At 39.4% G+C, this 18,628-nt stretch overlaps 1 protein-coding gene across 1 annotated transcript; it reads right to left on the bottom strand.

The window, feature by feature from the left end:
• Positions 1-1,384: 1,384 nt before the first annotated feature.
• ABHD18 (abhydrolase domain containing 18) lies at positions 1,385-18,614 on the bottom strand. Its single transcript, XM_072119392.1, has 13 exons — positions 18,457-18,614; positions 11,657-11,763; positions 10,943-11,027; positions 9,567-9,667; positions 8,799-8,877; positions 8,523-8,632; positions 7,981-7,998; positions 7,107-7,245; positions 6,527-6,616; positions 6,148-6,249; positions 4,070-4,397; positions 3,479-3,641; positions 1,385-1,989 (listed from the first exon to the last, which is right to left on the bottom strand). Exons 2-13 carry the CDS (start codon positions 11,746-11,748, stop codon positions 1,938-1,940), a joined length of 1,359 nt encoding a protein of 452 aa, XP_071975493.1. The 5' UTR covers positions 11,749-11,763; positions 18,457-18,614; the 3' UTR covers positions 1,385-1,937.
• Positions 18,615-18,628: the final 14 nt, after the last annotated feature.

Raw genomic sequence — 18,628 nt, 5'->3', positions numbered from 1 at the left:
CCCCCAACCAACTAGCCATGGCTGTGATTTGCTAACCCCTGGCCAATCACAGACATGGCTAGTAGGTAGGGGGTGTTAATTTGCCAGATTGGCCCCACTGCCGCCAGTTCGGCAAAAGGTGCAGGTCGCATAGAACGCACCCGAACCAAAAGGTGCACTCATCTCTAGTGTAGATGATAAATCCTTATATACAATTGGTATAATGGCTGCAGCAGTCAGTTTCTCACTTATGCCACATTTTCTTTAAAATAAACCTTTTAATCTTTAAACCTCTGAAGACCAGTTTTGGCTTTGAGATCACAGACATGGTCGGCTCATGTATCATGGGCTTCGCAGTTTCCTATTTCAGACCATCGACAGTGCAGAGGATGGAGCACAGTGCATGCAAGGAGTCCCTGCTTCCCTACTAAACTAATTGCAGTGTTGCCGCTGACATTCTAACATGACTCTTCACTGTTCATTTGCATAGAGCAGTGCTCCCCAATCTTTATGTAGCTAGGCAACAGCTGCACAAAATTTTTATTCTCCAGGGACCAGGGGGGTGACAGCTTCCCTACCACCTGGTAAAAAAAAAAAAAAAATTAGCATGTTCCACATTTACCCCAGCCAGCATAATAACCCCCCGCAACCACCCACACATCCAGATATCAAGGGTCTTGTTTCCTAAATCTACTGTTGCATTCTTACTCTGCCTTAAGAACACAATTTTTGCTTGTTATCCCTATTTCTCACCACAGCTTTTTATTTTGGCCGTCAAACAGGTTATTGCCACTTGGAGGAAGTGTAGGTCTCTATGTGGGTTCTATGCCTACTCCCACTGCAGAACAGCCGCTCCCCCCCCCTAACTCTTCCATTTTTCTGTATTTTCTCTATGGTTGGTCTTTTATGACAACCTTCTATCCCGGTTACTTTCTGACTTTTTTTTTTTTTTGCTTCATCCACTCCATGTGACCATTGCTTAGTTCATATAACCTTTGTACCTCAGACTTGGTGCTTTGCCAGGATTTTTATTTCACTTAGAGGACCTTTCACCACCTCACTTATATGGAGATTAGCATGCCATTCTGTAGGGGCTGGTACATAGATTCACTGCCACTTTGAATTTTCCTTCTAGCCCCCACGGTTGCAGAGTTATTAGTCCCGAGATGTGACCATTATAATCTGTGTTTGCTCAGAGAGGAGGAGCTGGGGCTGGGGGCATGTCTTATGGTAATCTTCTCTCATACTGTCAGTGGTGAGATGTAATTTCTCTATGTGTATCTAAAGTGTATGTGTATCTCATAAACGTGACGCAAACTCTGCATAAACGTAAACATGTCACAAGATTATTTAGATTATGAAAATAACCAGACAAATCTGGTGGCACAGAAATAACCACAATAAATTGTCTTTTATAATGGTTTCCTGTGTTTTGGGTTTATTTTATTTTTTTTCCTCAGGATTATTCATTACATTCATCAGTGAACAAAATCTGTGCTGACATAATGCCAAGTATATTCTTGACAGTAAATAATTTACATTTTCAAAAGGTCCATTTCCATTTTACATATAATAATTATACATATAATTTTTCCAGATTCTGTTTTTTTAAAAAAGGGGTATAAAAAGGTTAAAAATGTTTAAAGTACAAACCTCAGAAGTCAACCTCACACGTAAAACGTGAAATTTAGTCTGTTTAGTCGATTAGCATTAAATAAACATTTATCATTTTCCTGAAACAAAAGGGCACTTAATATAGAAGTACAATTGGGATTTAGTACTACTGAGAGTGCAATGGATTACAGGGTCAGTTCCTAAGAATAGTCCTTCTTGTCCCAAATCAGGAAAAATGACTAGTTACTGAAGAGTACTGATCTTCACTTATTCGTCATAACCTTGATATCACCAGTTTGTGAAACGAGGACGGAATGAATTTAATACGCAAGGAAACCACTAAATCACATAGGATATTTTTGAAGAAATCGATCAAAGGCATCATAGATTGCTTGCCTGAAAAAAAAAAAAAAAAGAAAAGTCAATACAGATAATCAGAAATGGAGACAAGTTAGATTGTGTGTGACCCTATAAGAATACAATACTATCTGGCCAGATAACTATATGGGTAACATCTACTAAGCAAGGGCCAGTTCACATAATCCAGAGGCTGCGTTAATGCATGGCATTCGCCTTGCATTTTAAAATGCCCCCATTTAAAAACGCAAGGCAAATGCCACATTAGTGCAGTCACACGTGGCGCTTACAATGCATTTTGAAACGCAATTCGACAGCTAGGGAGAGGAAATTGGTCGAACTGCATTGCGTTAACATCGCATTTACATAAAACAGCATTGTAAACATGTTCTGCTTACTAATGCAACACAATTAGGAAAAACATCTCTCCGCTGATCACAGAGTACACACACAAGAAATGCAGCATATCATTTGTGGAGATTTACTATACGCTGATGCTCGTGTGCAAGCGTATGACAAAATCCCCACCCCTACAAATACATTATGAGGCTTAGGCATCCTAATTTTTCTGGCAGGGTGACCAAGCAGCGCAAATTCTACACCAGCCTGCAAAATATGCTGCAGCATTCAAACTTTTCCTTGTTAAAGCTTTCTGGCTGCACGCCCAGGAGGGTGGTTTGCAAAACATTGTGATTATTTCTGGGCTTCTATGCCAGTTTCTTGACATAGAAGTCCGGGTTAGTGTCCCCCATCATAAACAATGTTGAATCAATGGTGGATTTCTACAACTGACACTACATGGGCAACTAGAGTCTTTACCATCGTTGTTGCCTTGAGGGGAGTGTATTAATCCTTTTGACTAGAATCTCCATTCAAAATCTAAGAGAATGGAATCAGGAGGCTGCATTGCCATCTACAAGACTTAATACTATCTCACAGTAATAATTTACATTTCATTCAGTTGTTTTGTACATGTAGAGTCTTCACCAATTTTAATTAATATTACAATTAAACATTTACATGTGCTGCTCCTGTTTGCACAAGCATGAAAATATTGGCCAAACATTGCGTTTAAAAACCTAGCATTTTTACTGACGTAGTGGTTTAAAGTCCCTAAAAAAGTTAATTTAAGGAGACTCCCCATTCTGTTACAGTCCTCTTGTTATATAATCTATATGTAATATGTCTCAGGCATATAGGGCAACTATGGCAATATCTTGTGCTATTGTGAGTGGGGTCCACAAGGCTGCTACCTTTATTCATTACATAATGCTCAGCAACGCTATGTTGTGAGTACAGGAGAAGAGAAAAGTGGTAATAACCTGCTTCCATCTTCACCATGGAAGCCATTGATGCAGCTGTAGAACATGCCATCTGCCATCTATAGACAAATCAATTTGAAATAATTACCGTAACACTAAAATACCATATCTGGCAAGATTAACACCGTCTAGAGAGGGGAAAAAAAAAAAAAAAAAAAAAACAGAAGTAGGTCATAGAAACATATGTCTACAAATATCTTCAGTACCTGAAAAGCCCTTGTTTAAAGAGGTAGGTACTGATATGTCCACCTTCCAAATATCGAACCTCACAGCCAGGCCAAATTTCTTGGAGACTGCGTACACCAACCCTTGGGACATATGCATCCTCTTTGGCTTGAACAACAATTATTAAAGTTGTGTCCACTGGAACTGAAAAAGATATATGATTAGAGTTCATGTCGCGCCTTCCAGAAGAAAATCGAAGAGCTCTTAAAACTTTTTTAAACTATTAATAGTATAACTTTGTCATAGTCTGAATAGTTGTATTGCATTCTATGATACACATCATCTTTAAATCATGTTAAATAAATAATCATGTTGCATAATAAAAATGTTTTCTTAAAAACAATACCCATACAAAAAATACCCATGGTGCATTTCTATTGCATTTTGTTTTTTCCATTTAAAAAAAAAAAAATTTACAGCTTCCCAATACATTGTACAGCATATAATAAGTACAATCTGTTTTGCAGAAAGCAATCCATGATACAGCTCTACAAAGAGGAAAAAGCTGCATAATGGATTAAATATACATAAAAGGAATTAATTGTTCCAGGGCTCCCTGTTAAACATTATACCTGAAAAGTTTGCCACGTGTGTACATTCATCCATGACTCCCTTCATGAACAACAGCGACTCTCTCTGCAGGGCTTCACTTCGTATTGCCTGTTCCCTTTTCAGGCGACTGGTGAGGTTACCAGTCATTGCTTGTCCGATAAACGTCCCTTTTGGGTCACCTTGAAAAACCAGTTCACTATTACCGGATGCTTGTATAGGCTCGGCAGGTAATGGTTTTTGGCTGCTGTTAAGGCGGAAGATACTAGCAGCCAGTTTAAAATGGCTCAGGCTATCAACACTGTCTGGAGAATTTTTCACAAAGTCTTGTCCCATCTTAAAAGAATCTTTCTGTAGATAAAATAAAGAAAAGGATACATTTATAGGACATGTGCCTTAAGTTTTGTATCAGTTGTATTACATGTTGAAGGAGACACCCTGTATAGTTACTGCAAGAACCCTTTTAGATCTTGGAAGCAAGATGGAATTCAGCAGGGATTTGCAGGTCATAGGGTTTCGTATGCCTATATGGCTTGTACAAGTTCCTCCCTTATTAGGTTAAGTTTACCAGAGATGAGCCCAAAAGGTACCTGCAGAAGCATTTCTAGTGGACGGAAATAGAGTACATCCCTACATGGGCTAAAGATGCATGGTCCTGGATCCATCAATCATCGGCAAGCAACTTGTTGGTAATCTCGCACACTAAATGTCAGGTGCATGGAGATATACTGCCGACGTATTGCCCTCCCCAAACCTAGTAATGGTTCCTTATATTTTAAATTATTGTTTTGTTCATTATCTATACACTGGATACAACAGGCAATACCAGGCACTGCCACTTGTTGTATTAATGCAGTTACTGTAGTGGTAAAAATGCTGGTGACAGGTCTCCTTTAACTCTCAAGGCAAAAGAAATGGCAATATTCTCTTATGAGCCAGTACCTCCACATCATCATACATCAGCACATAGAATATTCTAAGGTTCCCTGCTGAAAACAATAAGACCATATCCACAGGATAGGAGCCAACTTACTGATCAATGGGAGTCTCCGTGATGGGATCCACACGAATCACAAGAATGGTCCGTTGTGCCACATAAATGAATAGTGCAGCCAGTGCATGCATGTCTGGCTGCTCTGTTTGGTGACTTGTTGTCACTGGAGAACCTCTTTCAAATATACACCTTTAACTTACACTGTCTATAAATTAATCTGTAATTATTTAAATAGTTAAAAAAGGGAAAAAAAACAAAAAACAAACAAAGAAAACGTTGTAATATATGTATTCTCCATGGAAAAAGCTACTCTGAAACATTTTTTTTAGAACTCTGTTTTGTGCAATTTCAATCTTATCGTTTCTCGAATTGTATGAATAAACTGACAATTGGGCGTTGATACACACTCCAATATCTTGTTCTCAATTTATGCAAAAATATCTAGGCATTATAACAAATGCCAAAGGCACTACGGAATTGAGGTTACATGAGGTAAACAAACATTTACCAGAGCACACGTCACAAGTGGGGACAAGACTGAAGCTCAGTTCATTACCTGTCCCTGAATATCAAGGCAACACAGCACAATCTGGTAATGTCCCTTTGCAGATCATGTTCTTGTTATACATTTGCTAAACCATTTGGGAAATATTCCATGAATCAATGACTTGCCAAAGGCGACTTTTATTGTAGACGAAGGCTAATAGTATACAAAGGATTAATACTAGTATATTAAAAAAAAAAGTTAAAGCCCTTTTGGCTTTTATTTTCCAAGATTGTATGTGCTTGTATTATTGTGCTTTATATTTTAATCTTTGTTGTGCATGTATTATAGTGGTTTAATAGGTACATTTCTACCAATTTTAAAGTAGTTACAATTTTCTCTTTAGTCCCCACTGTAATCCTGAATAATCAATGTAATTAATTTTGGATCTTTCTTGTCAGATGGATGGAGCCAGGCTGCTGGTTCCAACCCAGGAACAGCCATCTGACAGTAGAGAGCCTTATTACATTATAAATTACATTAATACAGGCAGAAATTGACTACATGTTCTATGCATTAGCCTTATGTGCTTAAATAAATGCAAAATTAAACATTTTACCTACCCCACAATACTCAAGTAGATGCATTATCTCCTCTTCATAGACCGACTGTGTACAGTATTGTTTTTCAAGTTCTCTCCAATTAACAGCTTTGCTCAAAACACCCTTTATATAAAAAGATGTAAAAAGTATCATTTCCTAATTGGGAAATTATGGTATGTAGAATTATGGAAATTTACAATACAATTTATCAATTTCATGTGTAACTATCATTTTATGTAATTCTGAGCAATGAAAACTGCAGCATAACATTTACAGAAGCAATGGTTCAGGCAAAAAAAAAAAAATAGAGATCACCTATTCTAAAATAGGTTGCATCACATTTCCCCCCTGAATGTATGCAACACAGAGAAGCACATGATTTAAGACGACAGCAAATTACCTTGGTAAAGACTCCAGATGCTGTTGACCAGGAAAGGCAAGGGATTAATGGTATTGGTTTAGGCCAATTGGTTACTGCCAAAGAAGCCATCTGAAGTAGAAGGTAAAAAGGGAAAAGAAAATACTGAAAAAAATCATGATATATTGTAAAGCCCACTAGTTCAAAAATAATATACAGTGGGAAAGTTCCATAGGCATGTGCTCAATTGATGACCGTGACGAATGCCATCAGTTACCTACAGGGATCAAAACGAAAGAAAAAAAAAGAGAAATTGATGTATGGCGGCTTGTGCCGAGGCCTGTTAGTTTACTGATTGCTAACGGGTCTGTTTATTGTAAAAAAAAGATTAAGCTACTTTAGGGTTATATGTATATGTAATCAGAAGCAAAGAATTTAGACTATTCCGAAAATGATATGGATAAAACATGAGCAAAACGATATATGCTTTACACTTCAATGTTACTATTTGCTGAAGAGCACATAGGAAAGAATGGTTTTACTTTTTTTTTTTTTTAAATATAATACTTATTAAAATATAATAAGTAAAAACTATAGAAAAAAAAAGGTTTTTAAAACTTACATGTCCCCCCATTGAAATGCCAGTCATTCCCAAAGGGCCATATCCTTCCCTCTCCAGCCAGTGTAGGAGGGCAGCCGACTCCAGCACAAGGGCACCACCCATGACAAACAAGTCAGAAACATTCTTTAAGCTTGATCTCCTTTTAACACATGGGAGAAAATAAAACATGGTTTATAGAAGCATTGGACTGTTACTATATATTACTACAAGGATTTCATTACTTCATACAATGAGTATTAAGGTTTATTTTAAGTTGCCAAATCATGGAAACCTCCCATTTCCTCCCGCTGGCAGACGCGCTTTATATAAATGAGACGAGCAATGATTCTCTGAAAGTGCCCATACTCATAATAGAAAACTTGCATGAACCAGCTGATTGTCTTATGTGTATGTAGATGTCTTGTCTCTTGCATGACAAATGATGTGAGGGAAGACCATGAGGGACATTGCATTTCAATATACCCAAACTTTGAGGGTGCGTTCACATGTAGTGTTCTGACGCATGTGTTTTCAGGTTACTATGGGTTTGGCTGCTGAGACAATCAGACTTCAAAGCAGCCAAACACATGGTAACATGAAAACGCATGCGCCGTAACGCCATGTGTGAACGCAGCCTCAGGAAAGATAAGCCACAGTCATCTGGTAAGGATTTACTCCTATGTCCCATATGGTGTGTATGGTTCATCGTTCAACGGGTACAAAGTTCTATAACCAATTTTTTGTTTTCAAACACCAGAATTTAAGAATATTAGTTAATGGAAAAGGAAATCTGAAAGAAAAGTGCAATAGAAAAGTATAAAAAAAAAAAAAAAAAAAATATATAATTGATGGAATCAGAAGTATCATGAGAATTGTAAAACACTTGTTGACTTACATTTGGTCTTTTGGTTTCCTGTAGCCATTTAAGAAACCATGTCAAGGAAAATATACAGACCTATACAATGGTTTCGCTAATGAAAAAATTGCAAAACCTGTATTGCTAAAATAGGATATAAACCTCTAAAATACTTAAAACATGGGAAAATGCACTGAATAATTACCGGTAATTACCCCTGCTGGCGCTTCAATGAGGATCTTGTATCCTAGATGTCAAGGTTTTTTTTTTGGTTTTTTTTTTTAACAGTCCTGGAGGAGAAGGCAGTCCATATAAACATCATCAGCCAATGGCTAGTTTCAGTGGTCACTATTGGCTGCTATAGTGATGAAATAATATGGACATCTCACCACTGTGGCTATGTAAATAAATCCCACTATAATGCAGCATGTATATTTTTACAGGATGTTGCTGTATGAAATAGCAGGGGGTGGGGAGAATTATTAAATGTGCCTAAAGGCTTAGCAGAATTTTCCTAAAAAGAGGAAGTCCAGGCCAACCCATTTTGCAGACATGTAAGCATGTGAGGCCAACAGTAGAACACACAATTTACAAGAAAAAGGATATAATAAGGATTTTCTAATAACAGAGAAGCCATTCCAGCCTCTTTCAACATAGGACGTGCCATTAAAGTTCGTCTTCTCCAGAAGTACTAGAGGAGAGGAAAAATAAATGCATTAGTTGATGCTTTTCATCATTCATCTCCTATGTATCTCTGGACCTCCTTAGCCGAGACCCACATGGAGTAAAGAGGGAGAGTCTCTCCAAAAGGTTTACCTTTAAATAAAATGTTGTGTAACAAAAAACAAAATACTCACGTGATCACCTGTCCCGGCTAAGTGGATGCACACAGGCCGATACTTGCTTTTCCATTCTTTGGGCACTATAAATTGAAATCTAAAAAAAGAAAAAAAAAAGAATTACATACAACTTTAATAGCTAAATGTTTTACGCTCCTTTAAAATACGAGTATTACATATTATTAACCAACATGTAACTAACCATGTATACAAGACAATCTTTCTTGAAGGACACGAGTTTTAGTTTTCTGTATTGAAAAGACGCAACTCACAAAGCAACATTGAGAAGGTTTTAAAGGTAACCTGTCATAAGCCACCATTGAGCTGTTATCCAGGACAAGATCAGAATGATATTCTTCTATATTCTGGGAAATTTAGCATAAAACAGAGATTTATCTTTGGAGGCTGCAAACAAAGGACCCAAGGAGTCACCAAGCCAGATTAAAGTCAAACTGGCCTAATCCCACCGGCTTGCCTAATGTCATATAGGAGTAGATCCTCATCACAATCTTAATTTGGCTGCTGCAACCCAATCTGGCGATGATGCACTTGGACTATGGAACCTCTTTACTTAGGGTAGTAAAAATCTTCTCCGTCCCTGTGACTACTTACTGTTTGAGTACAGTGTTCAAAGATTTACATGTATTTGAATCTTTCAGAATACAGAAGGAATCATTGTAATCCCATTACTGTCCTGCATGACAGGTTGCAGGCCTGTGGATCCCAGTTTTTATTACACATTCCCTTCAAAATGAAAAAAGTAGTTCTGTTGAAATAGCAACTTACCTAGCTATTACTGACTCAGATGGCATAACATCCGGCACATAGTGGGCCAATGGTGAGGTAAAATGCCCATCAAAAATCTTGCAATCAGTTTGTTCTTCAACCTAAATGCAAGCAAACAAGATATGCAAATAACTGCAATGTGTCATTTAGATGAAATTATTGGATTAGGACGCTATGCCCTCACACAGCTTCAGAAATATAAGGGACCGGATGCAGGATAATAGCCAACCCAGTATATTCCAAAAGGAAAAGATGCCCAACTCTAGACAGCGCTGTTTCAATGTACTTGCTTCTGATCAGTACAGGTTAGGCCGCGCTCACACGTACCGCTAGGTGTCCATCCATAACGCGACGCTAGCGCACAGGGGGAGGTCCTCGGCCCGAACGGACATGCGTTTCCAGGGAAACCCATGTGCGTTCAGGCCGAGGACGGCCCCCTGTGCGCTAACATCGCGTTATGAACGGACGCCTAGCGGTACGTGTGACCGCGGCCTTAGGGAACTGGGTTAGTTGGAGGCCATTGACTAGGGGTCAGAATGCAAGAGCTCTCCTTACAGAGATTTTGCCAGTTAAAAGGGGTATTCCCATTACAGCAAATAAAAGGTTATTGTTTTTATGACAAAAAGCTATACAGTTTTTCCAATATACTTTCTGTATCTATTCCTCATGGTTTTCTAGATCTCTGCTTGCTGTCATTTTATAGAAAGCTTAATGTTTACTTCTAGTGAACAGAAATCTTACCATGGTCACACAGGTGCACGGCTCGTTATATCACACATCCCTGATTACTCTGCCATAATGAGCCATGCACCTGTGTGACCATGGTCAGATTTCTGCCCACTGGAAGTAAACATAGAAGCTTTCTATAAAATGGCAGCAAGCAGAGATCTAGAAAACCATTAAGAATTGATACAGAGAGTGCATTGGAAAATGGTATAGCTTTTTTATCATATTATTAATAAAATTATTATAAAAATAATAATTTCTTTATTTATATAAGGCACTCAGATTACGCAGCGCTACACCAAACTTGCCAAATGAGTCATAAAAACAATAATATTAATTTGATGAAATGGGAACACCCCTTTAAGGCCACCTTGCAAGCATGTTGAGACTTACTGACGAGATGTAAAAAACATCAAAATTACAAAGTTTCTTATGTTCAACGAAACCACTTAAAGAGAATATTTAAAAATAGAAGCCATGAAACTAGAATTTTGTGTTACGATTTTTAAGCCACAACCAGGCTTTACATAGAGAAAGCATAATGGAAGATTTGCACATCTCTTATGCTTTGGAATCAATACTGATTGCATAAATTGCTGTGTGAACATCCCCTAAGGATTCTTTTAATTCTCTAGGTCCCCGAGCATTACCTTGTCAATGTGCACTGGGTAATCTTTTGGCACCAGGTTCTGGCACTTCTCTCGGTTTCCAATAATTTTTCGGAATTCAAATATCCTGTAAAAGAGAACAAACAAGACAAAGTTAAAATGATATGACAGTCTTGAAAGTTTAAAAAAGCTAAATACATTGAGAAAATGTTGAACCTTACTTGTACTCTATTTGCATTCTAACTTGAATAGAGGCATTAGTTTTAAAGGTGCAAACACATCTACAAGGAACAGCAAATTTCATTGAATGGTCAGAAAAAATTGCCATACTAAACCACTACTTGTGGGTTTTCAAGTAGCTAAACACCTTCATGTTACATTCATGGTGGTGGCATAATCCACTTTGAAATGAGATGCAAATCGGTTGTATAAAGTCAAGGAGGCAGAGACCTCAGTGCTGAAGTCAAACTCTCCTCCCATAGAATGCCCCCATGGTAGCAATCTGAGGTGTAGAGAGCTTGACTTCAGTACTAAACTCTTACCTCCATGAACCAATTATAAAAACAGTTTACATATCATTTAAAAGTTGATTTTCTGAATGATGCCACCACACTGACACATGATGTGGAAAGAGTTGCTTGATAAGAGTGGTAGTATTATTAGTTCAATTTCTGTTCATGCCGCAGGATAACAGTACAATTATACATCATACAAGCCAAAGAAATGTATGTCTCTTCTGTATTCCAGTATACATACCGTTTCAAGTCTTCTGGTTTTCCCCATCCTCGGATGAAAAATTTTGTAAGGAGTAACCGTCTGTAGAGAACATCCAATTTACTTACTCCCATTGGTATGGTTCACATCTGGAAATAAATCGACAACTCATTTAAAGGAAGCATTATATACCTTATTGACTTTAATACTACAAATACATTTACACCTTCAAAGGGAACCTTTCGGCGATTGGGGACACTAAACCACCTACAGGTCCATATTGACCTGTGGTTTAGTGTCCCGAATCTCCCTGTACGAGTTCAAGTGTGGGAGCAGTAAGAGAAAAGAAAAAACAACAAACATTAATACTTACCTGCTGTGGATCACTCAGCACCTGCACAGTGCAGTAATATGTGCGCAATAAAGCCTGGGTCGCCTTCCGGCTTCGTTCTGCATCGCAAGAGGAGGCGCACAGTGGTAAGCGAGTTCAATGTGCCTAACCAGAGTCGCATCTAGGTAAGTACAGGCAGTGCTTGGGTTACTTACAAGATAGGTTCCTTGGGTTTGTACGTTGAAAGTTGAATTGTATATTTCATAATTGTAGCTCCAGAAAAAAAAAAAAATAATAATTTTTGTCCCAGTGAGAACTGGATTTTCCAATTTTTTGGCTGCAATTGGACCAAGGATTATCAATAAAGCTTCATTACAGACACCTTACAGCTGGTCATTGCAGCCTGGGACTATAGTAAAGCATTCAGAAAGCTTCACCAGAGGAGGCTTCTGTAACCAAGGGTCCTCTGTAAGTCGGGTCTCCTTAAAGGGAACCTGTCACCGCTGTTCCAAAAAAATGAAACTAAGACAGGTTCCCATAGAGCCCTTTAGTCCTAAGGGCACCCATTTATCAACTAACACTGGCGATGCATAGAAAAGCAAAAAAAAAAAAAAAAAAAAAAAATCACATTTTATTCTGTACCTGGTAACCAGGGAGAACCCAGTGAGTCCACATGGGAGGATCACCGAGGCTCGAGTCCTTCCTCGCCCTCCTCTGTGCACATCAGCCAGCGCACACCTCCTGTATGTTTTTTCCTACATCGCACAGCCGAGTTCCCACGCACGCGCACTGGCTGCTCTCAGCTGTGTCACTGCTTATCAGTGAGCAGGAAGCCAAGGAGCCGCGTGACGTAGGAAAGATGGAGGCGTGCGCTGGCTTCCTTTAAGTAGGGGCCTGCCTGTATATCAGTGTATTATTTTATAATGTCCCATACAGATAGCTTATGATGCTCTACAGACCTGTAGTTGGTTTAGGGTCCAAAACTGGGCGACTGGTCCTCTTTAAAATATCCTAAAAGCTAGTTCGTTACTTACCACAGTGTTGTGTGCCAAGCCTTTATCCTGTACTTAACCCCATCCCTTTGTATACCCACAAACTTTTTGTTCCACTTATGGTTTTAACTTACAAATAAAAAGGCAAAATACTAAGCAGAATATACACACACAACAGTGGTTTTTGGCCAGAGGTTGCACTAAATTTTTTTCAGAAAAGTAATACTCCTTAAAATGGTAATAGGAGTATTATTTTTGGCTGAAGAGGAGTATTATATTTTCACTAATATAAATATATAACTCATGGGTGTAGATAATTTTAATAGACTGCAATTTAGGCAAGACAATCATTACTGTGCATAAATATTGCAGTAATGATTGTGTAACTCCTTCTGTATGTGCAGGCACTGAGGGCAGAAGAGATTGTGTAAGGACACAAAACTGGAATTGCACTAATCGGGAGTATGGAAGAGGCAATGGGGAGAAGGCATTATACAGTGCGGGGGGTGATGGGGGGGTAATTGGGCGCTGTTTTAGTACAAGCAAGCACACTGACACACACACACACACACACACACACACAACATTCAGATATTATACAAGGGAATAAACACGCACACAATGTTCACATGTAGATCAGAAATCGCACCTGCATACACAAAAAGCACACTACTCTTTGTGGGGGACTTGGTGATCCCCCACAGATCAGAAGAACGGGGGGGGGGGGGGGTCTGATGGGGTCCTTGGTACCACCGTCGGTCCCCATCTTCGCTCCTGGAGATGAGTGGAGCAGATGGCTGCGCATGACCGTTCTGCTCCATTCACCTCTATAGAGCTTACAGAGATTGCCGAGCGCCGCCTGTGGATAGGGCCCAACTTGCTTGGTGGGAAAACCCCTTTAAAGGAAACCGGTCACCAGGGTCCTAAAGACAGGTTGCAGGAGGCCATTACAACTGCATTGCAAATCTGCCTTGCTGCCTTCTCTAAGCATTTGCATTACAATATAATTGTGTGTTATAACTTACCTTGCACCCTGACAGGATCCTCTGTAGTCCCAGCACAGACAAGTCACGTGTTGTTTTTTTTACAATGCAGTCATGCAGCTGTAATGGACTTTTCCAACCTGTCTTTAGTGAAAATGAGGTCCCTGGTGACAGGTTTCCGTTAACCCCTTAAGGACGCAGCCACTTTGTAGCTTAAGGCTCAGCCCCATTTTTTGGACTCTGACCTGCGTCGCTTTATATGGTTATAACTTTTGAACACTGTCACTTATCAAAGCGATTCTGAGATTGTTTTTCCCCATATGTTTTACTTCATTTTAGTGGTAAATTTTGGCTGATAAGTTTTGCGTTTATTTACAAAAAAAAAAAAAATTTTTTTTTAAATTTGCCATTTTTTGAAATTCAAAATCACCGCGTTTTCAGGCAGATCGATTTACCACCTAAATAACTTGCCGAATACCATTTCCCATATGTCTACTTTACATTTTTATAATTTTTAAAATGTTTGGATCATTTATTTTGATATCACGCGGCTTACAAATCGAAACAGCATTTACGAAGATTGTTAACCCCTTGAGATCTTCATAGTAATTGAATCAAAATGGCTGTGAAATTTAGAATGGTCAAATTTTGTTGGTTATACTTTCATTTAGCCCTAAAATTTACACATTTCAAAAAAAGAGAAAACTCACCATAACATTTGTTCTACAATTTCTCCTGAGTGCAGCGACCCCCCACATGTGGACATTACTTGTGTTATGGGCGCACAGCGAGGCGCAGAAGGGAAGGAGCGCCCTGCAGCTGGCAGGATTTTAGTTTTCTGGTTGCCCCCTTTTGAAGGCTATAAAATTTTCGCTTTTTCGTTATTAGGGCCATGTGATGGCATTTTTTTTTGCAGGATGAGATGCTTTTTCCAGTGTTACCATTTTGGGGTTGGTATCACCTATTGTTGAAAATTTAGGAACTTTTTTTTTGAGGTCATGAGTAGAAAAGCATCAAATATGTACTGGATTTTTTTTTTTTTTAATTACGGGGATACCAGACATGAATATTTTTTCTGATGTTTCACTAAAGTTGCCAAATTAAACCCCAATGTGGGGAAAAATCTATCATTTTTGCATCGCCGTCTTCCAAGTGGCATAACATTGTAGCCAAAAACGTAACAGAGCTGGTTGATGGCTTGTTTTTTGCGGGACATGTTGTTCTTTGCAACAGTATCATTCTGGAGTACATATGTTTTGTTGATCACTTTTTATTGCATTTTTAGTGGGATATAATAGGTAAAAATCATAATTTTTGGCAGGTTTTTAAGTTTTTTTTTTTTTTTACGGCGTTCATCATATGGGTTCAATAGTTATTTAGTTTTATTCTATGGATTGTTACGGACGCGGTGATACTATATATGTGGGGTTGTGTTATGATTTAGACTTTTCTGAGCGTTATATGTCTCTTTATATGTTTTGGGGCTTATGGGCATTTTTAGTGATTTGTAAAGTTATTTTTTTTATTGAAAAACATTTTTCTTTTTACATTTCTTACTTGATCCACCATGGGATATGAACAAGCAATCATCTGATTGCTTGTTCATGATAATTCTCAGCAAAATACTGATGTATTGCAGGGTATTAGTAGTGTCAGCCTATGCAGATGCATCGTGGGGTAAAGACCCCCCGAGCGCAGGTGTTAGCCGTGGATGTGATTACCGGTGACATCCCGCAACCCCCGATGCCGGTTCGGCTCCTGTGCAGAGCTGAAGCGGCATAGTCTTTGCGCAGTAGCTGTACTGCGCTGAGCGCTATTCGCGGGACTCAGCGTAGTACAGCTACGGCGCAGAGCGCTAAGGGGTTAAGGCTAATTCAGTCACTATTACATAGCTTGTATCAATCACAATAGTGAAAGCCTTTTACAGGTGGTATTTGCGTGACGGACTAACCATTAACAACCAATAAAATTACAGATACACAAAATGGGACCTATGTTTTCAGATAAAGTCATTTGAATAACCAAGGGAAAATGTTTTTTTAATTTTTCTTCTGTCATGTTCTAAAGAAAGAAAAACTGGAAATTATCTTGTTTACAGAAGCAAATCTGTAAAAAATATGAAAAATCCACTCCCTTGTCACCCACACACACGTGCCTTATGTGACTGCTTAGAAAGCAAACATCACGTGGGGAGGCTGTATAGAAAGCATCTATGGCATGCTACAACTACACAGCTCACTATAAAGAGTGCACGGACATGTCACTGCTTCATACAGACAGTCTGACCTTCACACTTCACCCACTTTCCAGTCTCCTCCCATAGCACAGCCGTCTCTGGTCAGAGCCCATGTAATATTATCCAGGCCTACGTAATATAAGCACAACAGAGAATCTGCTACCAGGGACTCGAGGAAAAGCTTTACAGTATAAGAAAAGAGTAGGCGATACCATAATGCCCTTCTATACATATAGCCAAGCTATTCTACAACTAGGAGCAAGAAACTAAATATAACTGCATCTATTTTGTGCTCATTTCACAACAAATCACTACAATGTATATACTAAAAAGAAAATAAAGGTAGAACATTGAAAGCTAAAAAAGAATGATATATAATACAATATTATTTATTACAGAGCCTCACATCAGTATCCATGGCACCTGTAGAACCATATTGATAACGCATATTGATCCTAGGTAAATGGCAGGAGAGCATTACTTTGCCAATCACGGTTCATGACTACCAAGTATGGACACTAACCAGCATATCCCTACAAGGGGCTGAAATGGGCATTAATAGCCATAGTCCATTGGTTGCCAAATAATATCTACAACCACAGCCACATATGCATTGTCCAAAACTGTCAATTTAAGAATAAATACGGGGAATTTCAATTTTCATACTTCCATGTAATAGGTCATAATTAATGACTGAAAGGGTGGTCGCTGACCTGCCGTTGCATACTACTAGACAAAGCCCCCAATATTCCTATTTTCACATTTTTTGGACTGATCCCACTAAGTCTACTAAAGGACATATACCAACAGGATGAAAGACTGTATGCAAATGAACCTGAGGGGCTCCAGGCTCCAAGAACACCTATGGAGCCTGGAGCCCCTCAGGCTCATTTGTCAACCACAAATATATGTCTCTAAAAAAGATTAAGTCAAGGCTGAAAAGACCTACAATTAGGCTACATCCACACTGAGGTATGCCGCATGGCTACGAGGGATGACCTCTCCCCTCTCCATAGCGACCCATTGCGCACGACCTACAACACGGGGAAAAACTTAGGACATGTCCTATGGGATGCGGTCATTGCTTTCCATGGGGAACGTATGTATGGCCTGTACATACGTCCCCCATACTGTTGTGTGAATGTAGCCTAATATTGTAAATTAATATTGAGAAAATGTTCAGTAGATAAGAACATTTCTTGTGTGTGGAAGCTAAAACATGTACATCTAATACCATATAATCTTTATATATCACTCTCTTTATGTAAACAAGTGTTTATATTTATGTATCTGATATGCCATGACCTTAGTCTATGGAAACCTTTACACAGTCAGTATTTATCCCGTATTTTATATCAGTATTTGTAAGCCAAAACCAGGAACAGACCAAAGGATGGAAGAGACATCTTTTCATAATTCCTTTTCTCTGTGTAGGCTCATTTCTGCCTTTTAAAGGTTTTCCTGGTCTCCAAATACATGTTTTTATTTGTATAATGAAAAGTTATAAAATTTTCCATATACTTTCTGTACCAATTCCTCGTGGTTCTCTAGATCACTGCTTGTTTTCATTGTAAAGGAAGTTTAATTGTTTACTTCCTATGAATAAATATGGGTCCCTGGTCATGTGATGCTGCACAGGTGCGCGACTCGTTATCTATCCCTGGTCATGTGATGCTGCACAGGTGCGCGACTCGTATCCCTGGTCATGTGATGCTGCGCGACTCATATCCCTGGTCATGTGATGCTGCGCGACTCATATCCCTGGTCATGTGATGCCGCACGACTCGTTATCTATCCCTGGTCATGTGATGTCACACAGGTGCACTACTCGTTATATATCCCTGGTCATGTGATGTTGCACAGGTGCACTACTCGTTATATATCCCTGGTCATGTGATGTTGCACAGGTGCAAGACTCATATGACACAGCCATGATTACGCTCTGTGATACTAACGAGCTGTGCACATCCAGAATACTGATGTAAAATCCTGTAGCACCACTGGCACCACGTGTATTCACAACCAAGCAGCACTAGTGTGAATATATTCCATAGGAACATAGGCAGTTTCTATAGCCCAGACTACTGGGCTTGGGCTCCATGAGCAGAAGTGATGCCCTCTGAGAGTAGTGCAGGCGGACAGCGCCATCAGCCTAATCGGTTGTTGTGCACGCAATCACAGAGGGCAGATCTGCGGCAGAAGTTATCAGCCTGCCCCTGTATAAGAAGGTATGCCCCGCTCACACCGGAGGCTGATACCCATACCAGCCGTTTGCTGCCCGGGCACTAGTAGATACTCACACGATGTAGGGAGAGGCGCGGGGTTAGGCTGATGCCGAGGAGCCGGCAGGAGGCGCCTCTGACCGGGAGCTCTGCTCACTCACTGGAAGGTCGCCCCGAGGGTGGGCGGGGACATGACGTCAAAGGCGCATGTGCGTTGCTAATCTGTCAGGAACGGGCGACCTTTTACACT

This window comes from Engystomops pustulosus, chromosome 1, assembly GCF_040894005.1.
Source record: "Engystomops pustulosus chromosome 1, aEngPut4.maternal, whole genome shotgun sequence".
NCBI lineage: Eukaryota > Metazoa > Chordata > Amphibia > Anura > Leptodactylidae > Engystomops > Engystomops pustulosus.
This window is presented reverse-complemented; position numbering and strand designations above follow the sequence as displayed.